The sequence below is a fragment of the Mustela nivalis genome, assembly GCF_964662115.1.
Source record: "Mustela nivalis genome assembly, chromosome: 12".
Lineage (NCBI taxonomy): Eukaryota > Metazoa > Chordata > Mammalia > Carnivora > Mustelidae > Mustela > Mustela nivalis.
The window spans coordinates 17,826,105-17,845,062 of record NC_139031.1 but is presented as its reverse complement, the minus strand read 5'-3'; the positions used below and the strand labels follow the sequence as shown (position 1 = coordinate 17,845,062).

The 18,958-nt window shown below is 44.8% G+C and overlaps 1 protein-coding gene across 8 annotated transcripts in view; it reads left to right on the top strand.

Annotated features, from left to right (window-relative positions):
* The first annotated feature begins 429 nt into the window (after positions 1-429).
* LRGUK (leucine rich repeats and guanylate kinase domain containing) overlaps positions 430-18,958 on the top strand; it is a 112,816-nt gene continuing 94,287 nt past the window's right edge. For 3 of the 8 annotated variants that reach the window (XR_014301428.1, XM_082693980.1, XM_082693979.1), the window contains exons 1-3: positions 7,857-8,201; positions 15,693-15,800; positions 18,157-18,238. Coding sequence is in view for 5 of the 8 variants with exons in the window: in XM_082693980.1 (XP_082550106.1) it covers positions 7,899-8,201; positions 15,693-15,800; positions 18,157-18,238 (493 nt within the window). In the remaining 3 variants the exon portion in view is untranslated. Of the gene's footprint in view, positions 511-818; positions 1,498-7,829; positions 8,202-15,692; positions 15,801-18,156; positions 18,239-18,958 lie in introns of those variants that run through there. The other 5 variants (XM_082693975.1, XM_082693974.1, XM_082693977.1 and 2 more) reach the window with 4 other exon arrangements.

The following is an 18,958-nucleotide window of genomic DNA, read 5'->3' as shown; positions in this document are numbered from 1 at the left end:
CGTGCTCAGTGGCTCCCCTTGCTTGCGTGCTCTCTCTCTCTCTCTCTCTTTCTCTCTCAGGAAGGAAGGAAAGAACGAACGAATGCAAAGAGGGAAGGAAGGGAGAGAAGAAGGAAAAGAAGGAGAGGAAGAAAGAAAGGAGGGAAAGACAGAAATAAAGGGAAAAAAGGAAAGAAGGGAAAGAAAAAGAGAAGAGAGAGAAAGAGAGAAAGAAAAAAGAGAGAGGAAGGAAGGGAGGGAGGCAGGCAGGTGGGCAGACGGGCCCAGTGCCCAAGCATTTTCCGGTCTCTACTGCTGTCACATGTGCAACTGTTCTGTGAGCCAAAGCAAGTGTCGCTCCGAGTGGAGAAATAGGCTCCACCCCTTAGTGGGAGGGGCCGAAGTCACGTGGCAAGGGGTGTGCGGACAGGGACAGGAGAATCCCCGGTTGTATTGGCCATCTAGCACCCTGAAGCCCCGAGTTTCGAGTTTCCTATTCCTCTGACTGAACTCTCCCTGGAACCTGGGATGGTAAGCCATTAGGACAGGCTTGGGTTAGATCCCAGGTCTAATCTAAAGGAGTCCTGTGAAATCCTTTGAGTTTGGGAATTCTGGTTGGTGTCAGAATTCTGATTTCTGGCGGCTTCAGAGACCGGGCCCTCCTTGCTGGGACGGGCGTCCTCCTAAGTTAATTCCAAACACTCATTCAGGAGGACCGAGGCAGCAGCTGCATTCGGTATGCTCACCACAAGGCTAAGCTTCTGAACCGTCCCTACACGTTCATAAAGCACTTCTCATAAAGCTTACGTACCAGGTGCATTAGCAAGGAAAGGAGGGGCCCTCCGTGGAGAAAGGGAACTGAGGACGTCTGGCCACAAGATGTGGATGGGGATTGTGGCCAGTGCCTAAAGGACACGCTGTGTCAGGGACCAGCGGAGCCCCTATTCCTCCCACGGGAAAGCAGCATCTGGGGTGTAAGGGACCGGGCGTAAAACCAAGAGCTGTATGGCTCCTGCCTTCTCCGCGTGGCTCTCAGAATCGCCTACGAGGCCCACCTCTTCTCTTTTTCTTTACTGTCATCCCCTAGATTCTAAGATATTTTGACACGACGGAATCTCACCTGCTCCTTCAGGCACGTCCCTCCTCTTTGAGGAGGTCGGCACCCTCCCTCCTTCCGGACTTCCCGTGAGCAGTTTTTATTTCTAGACCCGTTACTTCTCAGAGCCTTTTCCTAAAACATGTCCGGGCCAGCCTCCTTGCCTCAATTTATGCCGCTTCCCATCGCTGGACTCCGCTCTTCTCCTCCTCCGGCGTGTCTCCTGCCTCCTTGAAGGCCCCGTTCCCCTCTTACCTCATCCACGAAGCTTCTGAACATCCCTATCTGGGGGCAGATTTCTCTCAACCGACAGCTCCCGTGGACTGGACTGCTTCCCCTGCCTGGAGGAGTGAGCCCTCTGCCCAGAGTGGTCTGCACCTGCTCCCTCCCCGAGGGCCTGAAACTACCTCCAGATCTGTCAGGTGGGACTTACCTTTTCTTATGTGCTTTTATTTTTGTTTTTTCAAGATTTTATTTATTGAGCGCTTGGGTGGTTCTGTCATTAGGCCTCTGCCTTCAGGTCAGGTCATGATCCCAGGGTCCTCGGATCGAGCCCCACTTCCGGCTCCTTGCTGGGCAGGAAGCCTGCTTCTCCCTCTCCCACAACCCCTGCTTGTGTTCTGTCTCTCGCTGTGTTTCTCTCGGTCAAAAGGATACATAAAATCTTTTAAAAAATAAAACATAAAAAGATTTTATTTGAGAGACAGAGAGAGAGCACAGGCAAGGGGAGAGGCAGAGGGAAAGGGAGGAGACTCCTGGCTGAGTTGGGAGCCCTATATGGGGCTTGATCCCAGGACCTGGAGATCATGGTCTGAGTTGAAGGCAGATACTGACTCATCTGAGCTACCCAGATGCCTTCTTATGTACTTTTTTTTTTTTTTTTAAGATTTTTATTTATTTGACAGAAAGAGCACACAAGCAGGGGAGCTGCAGGTAGAGGGAGGGAGAGAAGAAGACTCCCCACTGAGCAGGGACCCAACAAGGGGCTGGATCCCAGGACCCTGGGATCACAATCTGAGCTGAAGGCAGACGCTTAACTGACTGAGCTATCCAGGCGCTCCCTTCCTGTGTACTTTTTAAAAAAAATTTATTTATTTGACAGAGAGAGATCAAAAGTAGGCAGAGAGGCAGGCAGAGAGGCAGGCGGAGCGGGAGGGGGAATCAGGCTCCCCGCTGAGCAGAGAGCCCAATGCAGGGCTCCATCCCAGGACACTGAGATCATGACCTAGGTTTAACCCACTGAGCCACCCAGGTGCCCCCTCATTTTAAAATCTCTGTATCTTGCTGCTCTTTAGTCTCTTGACTAAAGAGATCAAGAGTTTACCTTTTTCTTTTTTTTAAAGATTTCATTTATTTGTTAGAGAGCACAAGTGTGGGGGGGGTGGCAGGCAGAGGGAGAAGCAGGCTCCTGCTGAGCCATGACCCTGATGTGGGACTTGATCCCAGGACCCTGAGATCTTGACCTGAGCCAAAGGCAGATGCTTAACCGACTGAGCCTCCCAGGCACCCCGACTTACAACACATAGTATGTTGCTCAGTCAAGTCCTGCCAGGGCTTTATCAGGTTATACCAGCCTGATTAATTACTCCCACCATAATCTAGATGCAATTGATTTCTATAAAGATAACAAATGAAGTTCCTCGTTTGTTGTATTGTCTTTCCCCAATCTGTTTGATAATAGTTGTGAGGCTCCAAGTGTCTGTCTTAACATTTTGAAGGATCCTTCCATACCATGTTGTGTCAAGGCCCTAGGTCATGGTCTCATGGCTCCTATATTTTCCCTTGTTAACCGTTATGGCAGTTGAAATTAAGTGATTATTGTATAACTATTTGTTTAATGTCCACAGTCCCACTGGCTGTTATTAGATAATGAACTTTCTTATGGAGAATGACCTCATCTTTATAGAAAGGGATAACAAAGTAAATGAGGTGTGACATTAATGCATTGGATTATCTCAACTTTAAGGGTCTCCCCTATTTTAGTCAATTTTGGCTGCTGTAACAGAATATCGTGAACTGGGTGATTTATAGACAACAGAAATTTACTTCTCCCAGTTCTGGAGGCTGGAAGTCCAAGATCTTGGTGCCAGGTTCAGGTTCTGGGGAAGAACTTCCAGCTTGTAAATTGCCACCTTCCCCTTGTATCCTCACAGGGCTGAAAGAGGGAGCTAGCTGTCTGGCCTCAGATAATCGCATTGGTGAGAATTCCATCCTTATGACCTAATCACTCCCGAGATGCCCCACCTCCTTACCCCATCACAATGGGGATTAGATTTCAGCACAGGGACTTGGTGGGAGGGGGGGACAGAAAAATTCAGTCCCTAACAGCCTTCATAAACTTTCACAAAAGTGGCTGAACAGAAGTACAGATTTTGTTCTGTTTTTGTTTGTTTGTTTTTATTCACTTGAGTAATCTTTATCCCGAACATGGGGCTTAAACTCACAGCCATGAGATCAAGAGTGGCACGCTCTTCCAACTGAGCTAGCCAAGTGCCCCATGAAGTAGTGTTTTGATGAAGGATGTGGGCTGGGAAACCAAGCTTTCTCTGTTTGAATCCTTGTTTTGCCACTGTGTGGTAAAGTAGGTTGAGTGGGTTATGATCTCCCTATGCTTAGCTCATCTATAATAGAGGGATAATTTTAATTTCTACTTTATAGGGTCCTAATAGGGATAAAATGAGTTAATATATGTAAACCACTTATAGGGGTATCTGGCACATAGTAAATACCCATTAAACATAGTAAATAGCAAATACCCATTTAAATAGTAAATACCCATTAAACATTATTAGTAATGGTTATGTTTTCATTGTTACTCTCACATCACTAGTGCCTTCAATGGCCTATCTGTTCTCCCATTTCATGATACTCTGTAAAATTTTAAATATTCCATTAAAAAAATACCACAAGTTCCAGGTGCTGCCATTTCAACATACCTGAGAAGTATTGTCCCACCTGTTTTTCCTTGCACAAAATTGGGGCATAGGTACATGAAGGGGATGGAGCCAAACATTCCTTGCTTTGCCCCAGGTCCACACTCCAGGACACACTCCACTCTCCCCAAATACAGGAAATAGAGGGTTGGTCCCTGCCTTTTCTTCCCATTGTCAATTGCCTTAGAGTGCTGGCTCCGGATTGGGGAAGACCCCTCTTCTACACAAAAAGTCAAGAGTAGGGGCGCCTGGGTGGCTCAGTGGGTTAAGCCGCTGCCTTCGGCTCAGGTCATGATCTCAGGGTCCTGGGATCGAGCCCCGCATCGGGCTCTCTGCTCAGCAGGGAGCCTGCTTCCTCCTCTCTCTCTCTCTGCCTGCCTCTCTGCCTACTTGTGATCTCTCTCTGTCGAATAAATAAATAAAATCTTAAAAAAAAAAAAAAAGTCAAGAGTACAATAAAGAGTACTGTACAGAGGCCCAGCTACCTTGTCCCTAAAGTTGGTAATTAGCACCTTCTTTCAAACGACAGCTCTTGACCCCTTTTTCACTCTCTTCCCAACAGCCTATTCTGTTTGTCCTCTCAAGAGAGCTGCTCTTAGCTTCATGGTGACAGTATTCCACTTTCTTGGTGGGAGGGGGACATCATCAGTGGCGGAAAGGATCCAGGGCTATCCCAGAAGCCCTTGCTCTCCTGGATTACCATATCCTGCTGCTGGCCCAGCCTACTCTATTTCCCTGGTTCCAGAATCCTGAGCTCTTCCTGCCCGCCCCCAACACATACACGCGCATGCACACACATATATAGTACATTTTCTGGCTCTCACCAAGGGCATGCTCTTTGTGCCTCACAATTACTTCCTGAAAAACCAATTCATACTTCTCAAGAAGACAGAGTACTACTGGTTAAGACCAGAGACTTTGGATCCATTAAGACTTGTGTTGGAATTTTGATGTGGACCCAGACTGTGTGACAGGGCAGTTCGCTTAGCATTTTGGAGCATCCTTTTTCCCCTTTGTAAAATGGAAATGGTGATTCCTATTTCAGCAAGCAGTTGGAATAATTCATTGAGATATGTAGATGGCACTTAGGGTAAGCCTTGCTTACTGTAAGCAGAGCATAAATGGAAGCAGTTGTTGATGTTTTATGCCAGCAAGAGTTTAGACAAAATATTTCCTCCTCTCACTTCTTCTCCCTCTGCCTAATTGTCTTCTCTTCCTGGTAACATAATTTTATGGCGGTAATGTCTTTCATTTTGATGCCCAGAACCCCAAAGTGTTTTATTCATAAAATTCTAGCCCCAGGAGCATTTTGGTGAACTAGCAAGAGCAAAGTTTGAGCAATGAGAGGTCTAAACTCTTCATTCCTGCTCAGCTGTTAACAAATCAGGTGATTTGGGGCAAGTTATTGTCTCTGGTGGACCACCAGTTTCTTCTATAAAAGGGAACATTCGATAAAATAAGCTTTTAAGTTCTCTCTAGTTCTGACATGCCATAATTCTATATGAAAGGGTCATTGTCTGAGTGAATTCTCTTATTTCTACTGAAGAACATTAACTGATACATGTTCCTTCTCCTGAGACCTCTCTGTACCTTCATCTTGACTTATATTTTCCATCTGCAAAAACGGTACTTAAAGGCGGACTGTAGAACTGGTCATTCTGGGCTTGGATTTCAGCACCACCACTTGAACTTGGGCCAGTTATTTAACTTCTCTGGGCCTCAGTTACCTCATCTGTCAAGTGGGGAATAGACGCAACATAAATGTAAAGGTGAAAAGAAAGCACTTAGAAATATATATCTCCAGGGGTACCCCGGTGGGTCCATCAGTTAAACGTCAGACTCTTGATTTTTGCTCAGGTCATGATCTCAGGGTGGTGAGACTGAGTCTGTTTCTGGCTCCGTGCTCAGCGGGGAATCTGCTTCTTTCCCTTTCCCTCTGCACCTGACCCTGCTCACGCATGCTCTCTCTCTAATAAAGCTTCAAAAAAAAAAAAAAAAAAAGCAAGAAATACATAACTCCAGAAGCTATAGTTTAATGTCCTGTAGGGTATCAGCCATTTTTTTCCTCTTTAACAGAATGCCTCTCTTTATGGACTGTGAATGCCCTGTTATCACATTACTGGTTCTCTCATTAATGAATAGGTTGAATAAAATCTTTCACAAGTGTTTTATTCCATTTTTTTTTATTTTTTAAAAGATTTTATTTATTTTATTTGACAGAGAGAGAGATCACAAGTAGGCAGAGAGGCAGGCAGAGACAGAGGGGGAAGCAGGCATCCTGCTGAGCAGAGGGCCCGATGCCGGGCTCGATCCCAGGACACCGAGATCATGACCCGAGCCGAAGGCAGCGGCTTTAATCCACTGAGCCACCCAGGCGCCCCGTTTTATTCCATTTTTGTATGAGAATCATGTTTTTAATTTTTTGAAAATTATTCTTTGACAGGTCCTAACTAACTCCATCTTAAGACACTATCCTCAAGAGACACACTGGCAAATCTTGCTTTGCTAGAAATGCTGATTAAGTTATTTTAAGAAACAAAAACCACACCTGGTTTCCATATTTAGGCTTTCTGCCCCTTTCTTCCCTATGTTAGTTAGCAAGAGCCTGGTCCTGTGGGGGTGACAATGAGGAAAAACCCCTTGGAGGAGTCTCCACCCACAGGAAAAAGAAATAAACAAGCAGCAAGAGGAGCCCAGCAAAAAGAGATACTTTCATTGTGGCCCTTACATTTATGACTAGCAAGATAATGAAGGAAGGTAATTCTGAAAGCTTTATGTCAGTTTTAATGGTCCCTCCAGCACTGAGAAAGATAATAGTCAATGGATGGTGTCCATAAGGATTTTTTTCTTCTTCTCCCCTGACAGCCATTGATAGGATCATTTTGCATTTGCAACTGCTATCATTGAAGCATGGAGAAAAAGCCCTGTAAGGCCAGGAGGATGCGAGCGCTTCCCTGCAAGGGTCTCTATTGTCATCACTATGGCAATAATAGTTACTATCATTTTCATTCTGCTTTTCCATAGTCTACTTAGTGGAGCCCAAGGCTATGGGATTTGGGTCACAGAAAATCACACTAGCATAAAATCATGCTTTGTAATCTTGCTAGAGTGTCTAACTGCACAGAGAACCTATGCAACAAGATAAAAGTAATTAACCAATGCAGGTCACTTGACTAATACAATTATTTATGGGATGCTAATAGCTTTTCAGAGGCTTTCTGATACAGGGTCAATTTGACAACTTTTTTTTTTCCCCTTCTGTTTGGATTGTTAGACCACTGCCCTTTTTTCTCCCCAAGGACATGGCTTCTCATTTCAAGGGGAAAATGTAAATTAATTGCAAATCAGCTCCCGTCCTCCTCTGGTCCTTTTTCTTTAGTATCTGCGATTAAATAATAAAGACAGGAGCCGTGCCTTCTATTTCATTTATGCACAACCTGGTCTAACAACGCGCGGCCCGTTCAAAGTTTCAGTCTTAATTAGCTTTTCGACGGAGATCATTAGAGACATCTAACACTTTCAAAGTACACTCTGTGGAAAGAGCCTCTGCGAATGAATCAGGTGAATGAAGGAGGCGCACAGGGGGCGTTAGGGTGGGATGAAACGTCTCCCAAAGGGACCTCCAGGTTAGGAGAAACCCATTGGAGACAAAAGGGGTGCGAAGAAAAGAGGTGAAAGTGAGAAAGATAAGTAAAAAGTAAAGCCAGCGACTGGACGCACTAAAAGGGGAAAAACACCAGACGAGTCAGACGAAAAGAGAAAAAGCCGAGGGCCTGCGGCGGCTCAGACTGTGAACCAGGACGCGCGGAGGGGCGGAGACTGCAGCCCACAATCCCTTGCGGCGCCTCCTCCCCCGGCGTCCGTCTCCTGGGCAACCCCGGTAAACAAAAATGGCGGCCGCCAGGAGCGGTCCCCAGTGGCCGCTGTCTTCCCCTCTCCAGAGCCGGTCACCGACCGGAGCCCAGTGGATTCTGCCGCACTCAGAAAAAGAGCGGCAGTCTCGCTGGTCTTCTTTTCCCATGGGGCAGAGATCGAAATGTACTTTCCACAAAGCCTCCTCCTACCTGCTCCAGCAGCTCATTCACCGCTCGCAGGAGTCGGACGCGGACGGAGAGGAATACGAGGGCGAGGCCGAGGGCGAGGGCGAAGGGGAATCCGAGGAGTCCTCAGAGTCCGAGATGCAGGATTTGGAGGTGTGCCTTACCCCCACCCCCACGCCCTCTCTCCCTTCTCCAGGTGTCGCGCCCTGCTCCTCGGGCGGCAGCTCCCCGACCACGCGCCCCTCCGCAGCCCTCGGGCTCTCGCCGTCCGGGGCGCCTCTCCCCGGCCGCTCCGAGGCTCCTGCTCCTTTCTTCCCGTTCCCTCGCCGTTTGCCTGCATTTATTTCCACGTGTCTCCTTTTTTGGTCCCCAGCACATGGGGTGTCTTACGAGTCAAGTTTCACAGCGTCCTGATGAAAAAGTTCCCACCTACTTGTATGGGGAGTGACAGCTTTAGCTTTGAAAAGTTGTGCCTCGACGGTATTGGGAGCGTGCAGAGTTCGTCCTTGGCAGCCCCTGCACCCTTTTCCGTGATTGTGAGGGACCCCAACACTGTCCCTCACTTCCAGTCCCTTCATCCTCCTTCCTCCCGGGGGAATAAAATTACTGTCCTGAATTAATCTGATAAGGGCTAACCCAAACTCCGAGTAATGTATTACTTCTGCCCGGGGGCATTATATACCAAGCAACACACCCCCCCTGACAGCGTACAAACAGCTGGCGCACTGGTGGTGTTTTCGCAGGTGGAGAATGTTTCTTACCTTCCCGAAATCTGTATTCCCTGAGGTGTGGCTTTGCCTTCACATTACTGTAAATTCTCTTTTCTGCAGTACATCTATCTTCTAAACCTCACCCAATTCCACCTCTTTCCTACACTGATCACCTTGTTTTTACCCCACGGCCGGTTTTTTGGTTTGGGGGTCAGGGGTGGTTTGGGTCCCTTTCCATCTCTTAACCACTTCCTTCCCTTGGCTTCTAATATATTGTTTGCCTTCCTTCAAAAACACAAGTTGATTCGCTTCCTTTCAATAAACTGTTGGGTTTTCCTCTTTGTCTTGGCTGCCGGGAAACTCGGAATCAATATTTTTCTTCATTTTAATAGTTTTTCTCTAGGGGTTTTTCTCTCTCCTTTCCTCTACCTTCATGGTATAAACTGCTGCGAAATCATTTCTCAAGTAGATATAATACAAAAAAGTAGAATGTTTCCAGTACCCCGGTTCTGTGATATTTTGGCTTCCCTGCCCTGCATCTTTGTGCATTTTCCTAGTGCCCTCTTCTCCTTGAGGCCAAATATGTTTTTCTTTGCTAGACCCATTCTCCGCCACAAACTCCTTTCCTCATTTGTCCTGTTTATTCATTTTCACCTGTCTGTAATTTGCATTATCTTATGTTCTTCTGATTTTACTGTTAACCACCTACATTCTTTTCCCACTTGGGTTCCCTTCTTTCGTAACATCCTTCTATCCACTTTCAAAATTTGGCCCATTTTTCCACCCTTCTCTCCCATTTTGAATTTCCTCCTCTTCTTCCTTCTATATGGGCTGGTTACACATTAGTTTCTCTTAAAGTGGATTATAGAAAGTTATTACTTAGTTATTCATCTTTTGTTGATTTACTTTGCTACCCTTAACAGTGATAAATGCAAAACTGTAGCAGTGTTTTTACAACTTTGAGATGTTTGTATGGTTTCTACCAGCTTCCACCCCAAAGGAATTCACAGATGAATCACCCGTTTACTTTATTATTCTAATTAACACATGCTCTTGGGCTGTGGGTTTCATTAGTGCTGGTATTAACCTGTGTTCAGTATGTCATTAACAAACCGTAGGGGGGGGGGTTGACTTGAACTGGTTATCCCTGGCTTGTAGGTTGTGTGTGGAAAAGTTTATTTTTTTCCTCCACTTATGTTCTAAATATTAATATTTATTTTGTATTCCTACATCTTATTTTAGCTTTTGGGGGTATCCGATAAATTTTAATAGGCTGAATAAGCTGAAAACTTGGAATTGAGGAAAAATTTAGACTTTCATGTTCAAAGATTTATTGTCCATCTCCTCACCTGGCTAAGGTTTATAATGCCATGATGGTCACAGTTGTTACTGAGTGCCTACTGCATAATTTGTCTCAGAAGCCCCTGGTGAACTCCAGGAAGGTGGACCAGCTGTTCAGAATGCTGCCTTTGGTTAGTTTTGAGATTTTGAGTAAGTTATTTCACTTCTGTGTCTCCTCTATAATCTGGGAATTCTAATGATACCTATTTCATAGGAGAGTTGTGAGACTTAGATGAGAACCATAAGTAAAATACTTACCATAATATGTTATTTTTACTGATACAAATAATAACACATGTGTTTTTTATCTGCTAACTACATATAGCTTATTAAGTGATTAGGTAAATTTCATTGACTTTGAGCAAATATTCATTGAATGATTACTATATAGGAGCCACTCTGACTCCACACGGGCCCATCACATGTGTCTTGTGCATGGAAACTACTCTGCCAGTAACTTAATGTGGGTAATGTCTACTCATGGGATAGTTATAAACATCAAATCTGATAAGAAAGCCTGTTCAAGTTCTTGATAAGAGTGTCTGATACAGAGTAGGTTCCTAAAAGTTACAGAGGTAATGCATAATAACAATAGTAATGATAGAAGAAAATGAGAAGTTTCTTGAGGACATAGGTGTCCCCTGTGCTCAAGGTCAGCTAAGGATGTGAGTAAATCACAGCTGTTGAGCATCTGAAGCGTTGTACTTAGGTGTGTACAGATGACAGCTGGATTGCAGGAATCATGGCAGACTTTGAGGGAAGCACACCCTTGTCTGGGTGAAGTGGGAGTGTGTGGGCACTCAGGTGAAGTGTGGGCCAGATTTTGGAGGGTTTTACACTGTTTTCAGACCATGGACTTGGGTCTCTAAGCAGTGAGGAGCTCCTCTGGCAGCTGCCCTGACTGGGGTTAGATTGGAGGATAGTGAGACTGGAGACAGGCAGATCATGAGAAGCCTCTAGCAATGTCTATGGCGGAGAGACGGGAGTCTGGATTAAGGAAGTGGAAGTGGGAACAGAAAAGAAGCTAAAGATGAAGACATGTAAAATATTTAAGGTGGGACAGTTACTAAGTAAGTATTGGAAGTCTAGAATGACTGCTAGGTCTCTGGCATAGTCTGGGGACATATTAAGGCTGTTCACAGGAAATTTCCACCACAGTTTCAAAGGGGACAGGTGCGGCTGCACAGGAAAGAGTAGAGAGATGAATCACATAATTCTGGAAATCAGGGGAGGGGGCCTCAGGATAGGAGACCTGGGATCATCAGCGTTGGGGTCTGTGGGATCATCTAGGAAGAGAAGAGGAGGGCCAAGGGAAGAATGTACCCCAAGGGGGTGCAGCAGATGAAGAGAAATCAGGGAAGGCAACAGGAAGGGAACGGTAAGCGAAGAAGAAAGCAGCATTGTGTGAGGGAAAGCCAAGGCAAGGAAGATTCTTAAAAATGTGGAGTTGTGCTGCCAGTAGGTTCAACGGGAAGGGCCCTAAACAGTGCTCATTAGCTTTCCCCATTTGAGGGTGATTGGAGACCTTGGCCCGTGTGGTTTTGTGATGTCCTGAAGATGGAAGCCTAACCGAAGTGCCCCGAAGAGTGAGTGGGAGGTGAGCGAGGGGGCCCTAAAGGATGCAAAAGCAACTCTGCAGTAGCTCGGTTATTGAGGGAGGCCGTAGCTGTAGCTGAAGGAACAGGAAGGGACTCACAGACTTGTGTCGCTGGAGAATTGACAGGGTGCGGAGTAACGATGGAGAGAGACGGCTGACATCGCAGGCCAAGAGAGCTACATGGATGTCCCTGCGCAAGGTCCCTGAGGAAACAGCAAGTGGGGCCCCTGAGTGTGGAAAAGAAGCAGTCTGCCTCTGACACCTGAAGGAAGGGCGTTCGGACAGGTGCAGAATGCTGGCAGGGTGGATGTCTGGTCGCTTCTGTGGGAAGTGGGGAAGCAGTCCACCTGCTGAGAGTGAGGACAAAGGAGGGGAGGCCCCTGGAGGCTCGAGGAGAGGTTGGAGATCTGACAGCCAGGGTGGGAGCTGAAAGGCAGCTGGTGAAGAACGAGGGCCTGGAACAGCAGTGGGCCTGGAACAGCAGCGGGCGCAGCTAACGGGTGACACTGGAGCAGTACCAGCGTGCACGGCTTGGGAGTCCCCTCCCAGCCCACTCAGTAGCTCAAGGGCAGGGGCGGTTCTAATTCACTCTGCTGTGTCTGAGCCCCTGCTGTGTACCAGGCACCGTCTTCCCCCTCCTACTTTATGCTTCAGCTGTCTTGAACTCTAGTTTCCCCAATGGGCCATGCTCGCCTTTGCCTTTGGAATTTTGTACCTGTGGCCCTTTTGTCTGCAGTACACTTCTTGGTCTTCTTCTCCTGCCCTTTCTTCTTCTTAGCAAGAGTCACTTAGTTACTTATGTCTTCACTTCATTGCTTTCTTCCCCAGCAAGTCTTTGCCAACCTCCTAATTCCCCCTAGATCTGGCAAAAAATAGATGCCCTGCTTATGGTCAAAGCACCCTGCTTACTCGTAATATTTATCAAATGACTTGAAATTGCTTGTGTACTTGTCTGTCTCCCAGACTGAACTATAAATCCCTTAAGGACAGGCACCATGTCTTATTCATAATTCTATCCACTGAGCCTAGCATACTGGCTGGCACGTGCCCGGCGTGCTGTAAAGATGTTTGTCTCTGATGAATGACGAGCATGACACAGTCCCTGCCTCAGCGCAGTAGTTGAGTGTGAACTTGATTCAGGTTTGGGTACGTGTGTAGTAGTTTGAGTCAGAGGATGAGGAGTCCGAGACTTAAGGGTAGAGAGACATTGAAATGGCCCAGGGGATACCAAGCAGGGAAGGGAGTGAGAGGGGACAGGTAGGCTCAGAGAGGAAAGGATGAACCGGCTAGAGATGTTGTCCTCACAAGGTGAGGTTAGTGTAGGATCACAGAGGAGAATGCTAGGGTCTGAGGTTTCTAAGGTGGAACCGTTCAGCATGATGACTTGGTCCGGGGCGTGGCCATGGCAACAAGTGGCTGAAGCCGAGTAGAGATCAATTTAAAGTGTCTGGAGTTGAAAAAGAAACACGTGTGTGTGCACGCGTGAGCGCTTGGGAGTAGGACGGGGGCCATCCTTAGGCTCTGAAACTGCCCAAGATCAAGTAGGGCTTTTAAAGGTCTGAAAATGACCAAAGATCAGAAGGGAAAAGCATGATGCTGATAAAGGGCAAGAACCTCAAGGGACGTGCGAGGGGGTTGCCATGGGGACGCTTGCGTTGGGGAGCTGGGAAAATGCTGACCGGCTGGGCTCCATACCCATGTCTGTGTTGAAAGGCAGACCTTTACCTACTATCAGCAGGGGAGCAATGTCTTCTCACACCAGGAAATAGAGGGTGTGGGTCAGGTAAACTTCAGAGATTTAGGGGCGCCTGGGTGGCTCAGCAGGTTAGGCCTCTGCCTTCGGCTCAGGTCATGATCTCAGGGTCCCAGGATCAGCCCCGCATCGGGCTCTCTGCTCAGCGGGGAGCCTGCTTCCCCCCTCTCTCTCTGCCTGCCTCTCTGACTAATGTGATCTCTCTGTCAAATAAATAAATAAAATCTTTAAAAAAAAAATTGAGAGATTTCGATGGAAAGTTTTGGAGAGGAAGGTAACACCTCCATGTCTAATCCTTCCCAGACATTGTGTAAGAAGTTGGAACTGTGTTTAGAAAAGTGAGTGTCTTTCCTCCGTTTGTAAACAGGTTGATTGGGATGGAAGAATGAAGCCTTAAGATGCAGACTTTCCAACTTCATCAGTTAGTGGAAACAACGGTCATTCAGTGGGAGCACTTGCTATAGTTCTAGGCAAAGCACTAAGAGCTTTACAGTATTTTGTTTTTCCTTCTCCCCAACCCATTAAGAGAAGGTAATAACATTCCCTATTTGCAGATAAAGAATAAGAGGCTCAGAGAAAACTTGATCTTCCCAAAGTCACAAATTCAAAGTGGCCGATTAGGGGTTCAAACCAAGCCTGTGCAGCCTCACAGCTTGTGCCCTATCTCCCCTATATGCATGAACGATATTTGCTTTCCTGGACCAGTGGAGGGGTGGCACAGAGAAACTCCGGCTACTAGCATAAGCCTATGAACTTCGCCCTCATTACCAGCAGCCCGAACAGCACCGTTGGTTCCTGAATTAATATAGAACTGGAGAGAGTATTTTGCCATCATTGTATACGCAGGCGCTAGTCACAGTTAATTATATCAGTGTGACTGATGGGATTACTGGGTATTGTGTCCTCGTGCTGATGTGCTGGTCATTATAGGGTTGAAGGCAGTACGGAGCTAATATGGATCTACCTGTTGTCTCTTCTGTTTATTTTTGGGGAAAGGGCATGTTGACGCATCACTGGTCATGGCTTTCTACATACCAAGGGCCAATCTCCTTATGGCAGTGATTGTTACCTTTTAATTTATTTTTCTTATTTTTTAAAGATTTTATTTATTTATTTGACAGAGATCACAAGTAGGCAGAGAGGCCGGTGGGGGGGGGGCGCGCGGGAAGCAGGCTCCCCGCTGAGCAGAGAGCCCCATGTGGGGCTCAATCCCAGGATCCTGGGATCATGACCTGAGCCGAAGGCAGAGGCTTTAACCCACTGAGCCACCCAGGCGCCCTGATTATTACCTTTTTAATAAATCTTGTAAATTGTATGAATCCAGTAAAATTAGCTAAAAGGAAGCAGAGAACCTGTTTTCTTTTTTGTTTTTTCTTTTTTCCCGCAACAAGAATACCAGATTTAGCAAAGTAATCCTTAATTTGGATGCAACAATCCTTTCGGGTAGAGGCCGGCAGTCTGGGATAGTCGTCAGAATTGCCCTGCAGTCCGACAGAATCGTTTGTATTATACCACTAGCTATGGGGTTTCAGGCAAGTTAACTCCTGTAAGCCTTAGTTTCTTCATCTGTCAGATGGAACTAAGAGTGTCTGCATTTGGGTTGTCAGGAGGATTCAATGAATTGATCATTAAGAGCTCTTCTCTGGAGCAGAGAAGCACTCAATCAGTGTAGCTCTCACCACTAATAGTGATGTTTCCATTGCTGTTGTATGTCACTTTGAATACCTAATGCAAGTGACCACCCGACAATTTCGTGGCAACAAGAACACCTATTTGATAGATATTTGATTATACGTTCTATGTATGTGTCTTCAACATAGAATTTTCTTTAGGGCTGATAAATTCTGGAAGGGTCAGCTCCTGAATATGTAATATACTCAATGCTGGCTATGAGGGGTTAGACTGTTTCTTTTTCTTTCTTTCTTTCCTTTTTTCTTTCTTTCTTTTTTTTTTTTTTTCTTTTTTTAAGATTTATGTGTTCATTTGAGAGAGAGCAGGAGTGAGCAAGAGCAAGGGGCGGGGCAAAGGGAGAGAAAGAGAAAGAGCCTCCAGTAGACTCCCCACCGAGTGCAGAGCCTGATGTGGGGCTCGATCTCATGGCCCTGAGATGATGAGATGATGACCTGAGCTTAAATCAAGAGTCAACACTTAACCAGCTGAGCCACCCAGGCACGCCTGGACTGTTTCTTTTCTAATGGAAGACCTTTATCCACCTGTTTTTTTTGTTTTTGTTTTTTTTGCAGGAGAAATTTGATGGGGTCCTGAGAGAGGAGGTCGTGGCCAATGCCCTTCACCAGCTGGGGCGCTCAGGCTCCGGGACTGAGCAGGTCTATCTCAATCTAGCTTTACCAGTGAGTATGATAAGATCACCATGGGCTTACTAGGCTACATCTTAATACTGGTTGGATCATATCTATTTTTTCTGGTATTCATAGTTTTTGTGGTGGGCCTAGATCTCAGAGTCTTTCATTTGATGGAGACTGGTGATAAGAGTTATTTGTGTTATGTGAGGCATCAAAGCGCTCTGGGCAGTCCAGTAATCAGCCCCTGAATTCCTTTGTTTTCATTCCCATCAGTCTGTTTCTTTCATCTTAAGTAATCTGTATTATAGTAATCAATGCTTTCTTTCCAGAAGTTGAATTTGACTCTGTGAAACCAATCAAAAACTCTTTAAAAATTTTCTCTCTGATCAGTGCCAGAACTAAAATTAATATCTAAATCCAAGGGAACAAAGTATTTTGGTATTGACTGCCCCCCACCAAGTATATCAAGAAATAAGTGCTTTGAGCCACAGCTCACTTTCCAAGATACCCATTATTAAAGACAAAAATGTGTTGTTCATCAATTTTCAAGATATCAATACTAACAATAATCTTGGCTTCACTTTTTAAGGAAAGCTATAATAGAAAGGTACACTCGTAGTATTTCAGATTCTTTCTTCCTTTTGTTTCTCTATAGCCCTAGAAAAATAATTTAACTCTTTTTGCTTCCTTATTTTATGAAGTATTAAATATTCCTTGGAGAGCCACACAGTAAAGGCAGATACGTAGGTGAAAAAAAAAGCACACTGAAATTTTGCTACTGTGCTATAATATGGCTGAAGTATGTATAATGAGCATATACAATTTATAATCTTGGTCTCTCTTGGATTTGAACTAGTAAACTATCCAAGAAATATTAAGCTCTTTTCACCCATGCTGGTTCCATGGCATATTCTTCGAGGACAGCATATTAAGGCTGTAATCTCTTACCATTTTTATGTTACAACATGTTCTGGATGACTTGGCCAGGTAAGCAGTAACTCACCAGGAGCCTCTGTGCGCACTGCCCTATATTGGGCCCTGGAATGGTAGAGAATGCCAGCACCCAATTCATCCCCACACAAGTCCATTTCAATCAATATTCTACTCATGTATGTAGTGCTATGCCTTAAATTGATCTGCAAAAAGAAACAAAAAAAGCAATCCTTTAAATCTTATTTCAGCCAGACGGACTAACGCTTAACTTACCTTGCCCGTGACCTCCTTACGTTTGAGATATATCATATTGAATTACTTCGCCTTTATAACCTGTCTTACCGCATATGCTTTCTTACGGTTGCCTGGTTTGGTGATTTCCCCCCTTATATCTAACGTTACATGTTATTTTTTACTTTTTCTTATTACTTACATACATAGCCTCTCTCCTGCCAAAGTCCAAGTTTCTTAAGGGCACAGTTAAGCTCTACCCCATCATTGCACTGTGTTTCTCATCATGCACAATGCTTGTGCAGGATAGGGTTTCTTTCATATTTATTACACTATTCTTGTGGCCTTCATTAAACATTTTATCAGTGTGTTTGAGAACTTGCTTATCATGATACTTCATTGGTTGACTTTTTCTGATTTGGACATTGTAACATAAACCAGCAGTAAGAGTCTGTTCCAAGGGATCAAATTCTCTTCCTCCATCCTGAAGTTCTCTAGAAGCACAATTTCAGGGAAGGAATCTTGGAGAGGGGTTAGGAGACTTGGATCTGCTTCTCTGTTGCTAATTTGCTGTGTGATTTATGTTATTCACAATCCCTCTCTGTCCCTCCTATTCCTCATCACCAAATTGGGACTAGTCTGCCTTATGGATCTCAGTTTTACTTGGTCAGATGTGATTACTGTGAGGGAGCTTTGAACAGGACCTTGTGAAAATGTAGGTAACAATGTTATTAACGATCTGGTGATACGTGATCTCTTTAGCATTTCATTTAAATTCTAGGCATCTGCCTTTTCTTTTGCAAGAGAAAAGATTTGGCCTTACTGCTATTATGTGGGGTTTTCTTTTTCTTCTCCTTTTTAAAAAAATAATAAAACTCTAAAAGTCTACCCAACACTGCTTTAATTTGCCTTTTCATGTTGTATTTGTTCTTGCTAATATCACTAATTTTCCAAGCTATTTTTTTCTTCAGAGGAATGCATTTTTTAAAAAGGGTTTGTCACTGCTTTGAGCTCCGGTTAGTAGGAGACCTCAGCTGTAGTTCCCTCATTTAACTACTGTGCTTCTACTGTAAGTAAGTATATCTTTCCTATACTTCTACTCTTAGTATAAGTGTACTATCATTACTATGCTTCCAGAAATTCTGGATCTCTGCCCACTCTTACCTCCAGATGTTAGGAGATGACAGAGTACTAACCTGTTAAAGCAGCATTAAAGTCTTTTTACCTTTTATCTTCTCAGGGTTGTGATTTAATTGATATTAGCATTCTCTGTGAATATGTTCACCTACAGAAGTTGGATCTTTCAGTAAATAAAATTGAAGGTATGTAATTTTCGTTCTAGTAGATTGATGGATCATACGGTTATTTCAAAATTAAAGCTGTGCAGTATGTCATAGAGGTTAATACTGCAAAACTATGGATCCCTTTACATATGGAAGCTCTACTTTGCATCTAAAAAAGGCACCATGGGTGATGAGTAAAGTCAGCTGACATGCAACGCAGTCTGTGGTTCAAATCGTTCAGTGGTGTTGAAGCGTATCCCGTGAAATGTTTGCTTTGTTTTTTCCTTGTAAGAGACACCTCCTTACTTCTTTCATACTTCCTGAATATTTGATGATTCCCTTGTCTTTCCCCCTATTAGTTGATTCAGTACAGATGAACTAGTCCTTCGCCCCCTCCCACCTTTTTTTCCTTTACCAAATTCTTTTTTTTAATTTTGTTTTTGCATCTACATTTTAATTCTACTTCTTTTCTTCTTACTGGAGTCCCAGGGATTCCACACATTTATTTTTCCTTTTTTTTTTTTTTCTTTTTTACTGTCTCTTTACATGTAGCTGGTTCTTCCACTGCACCATTTGTGGTTCTCCGTAATGTATTTGTTGTGAAATCTTGCTCACATTTAATGCAGTTAGTCACATTTTCTTCAAACCTTGATTCTTGTTTTCTGATCTTATTTGAAGTTAGAGTGTCCAATTTCTTTTCGTTAGACTTGGAGGGAACTCAGCAGTTGTTGTTTTCGACCTGCTTTTTTGCTGATCATC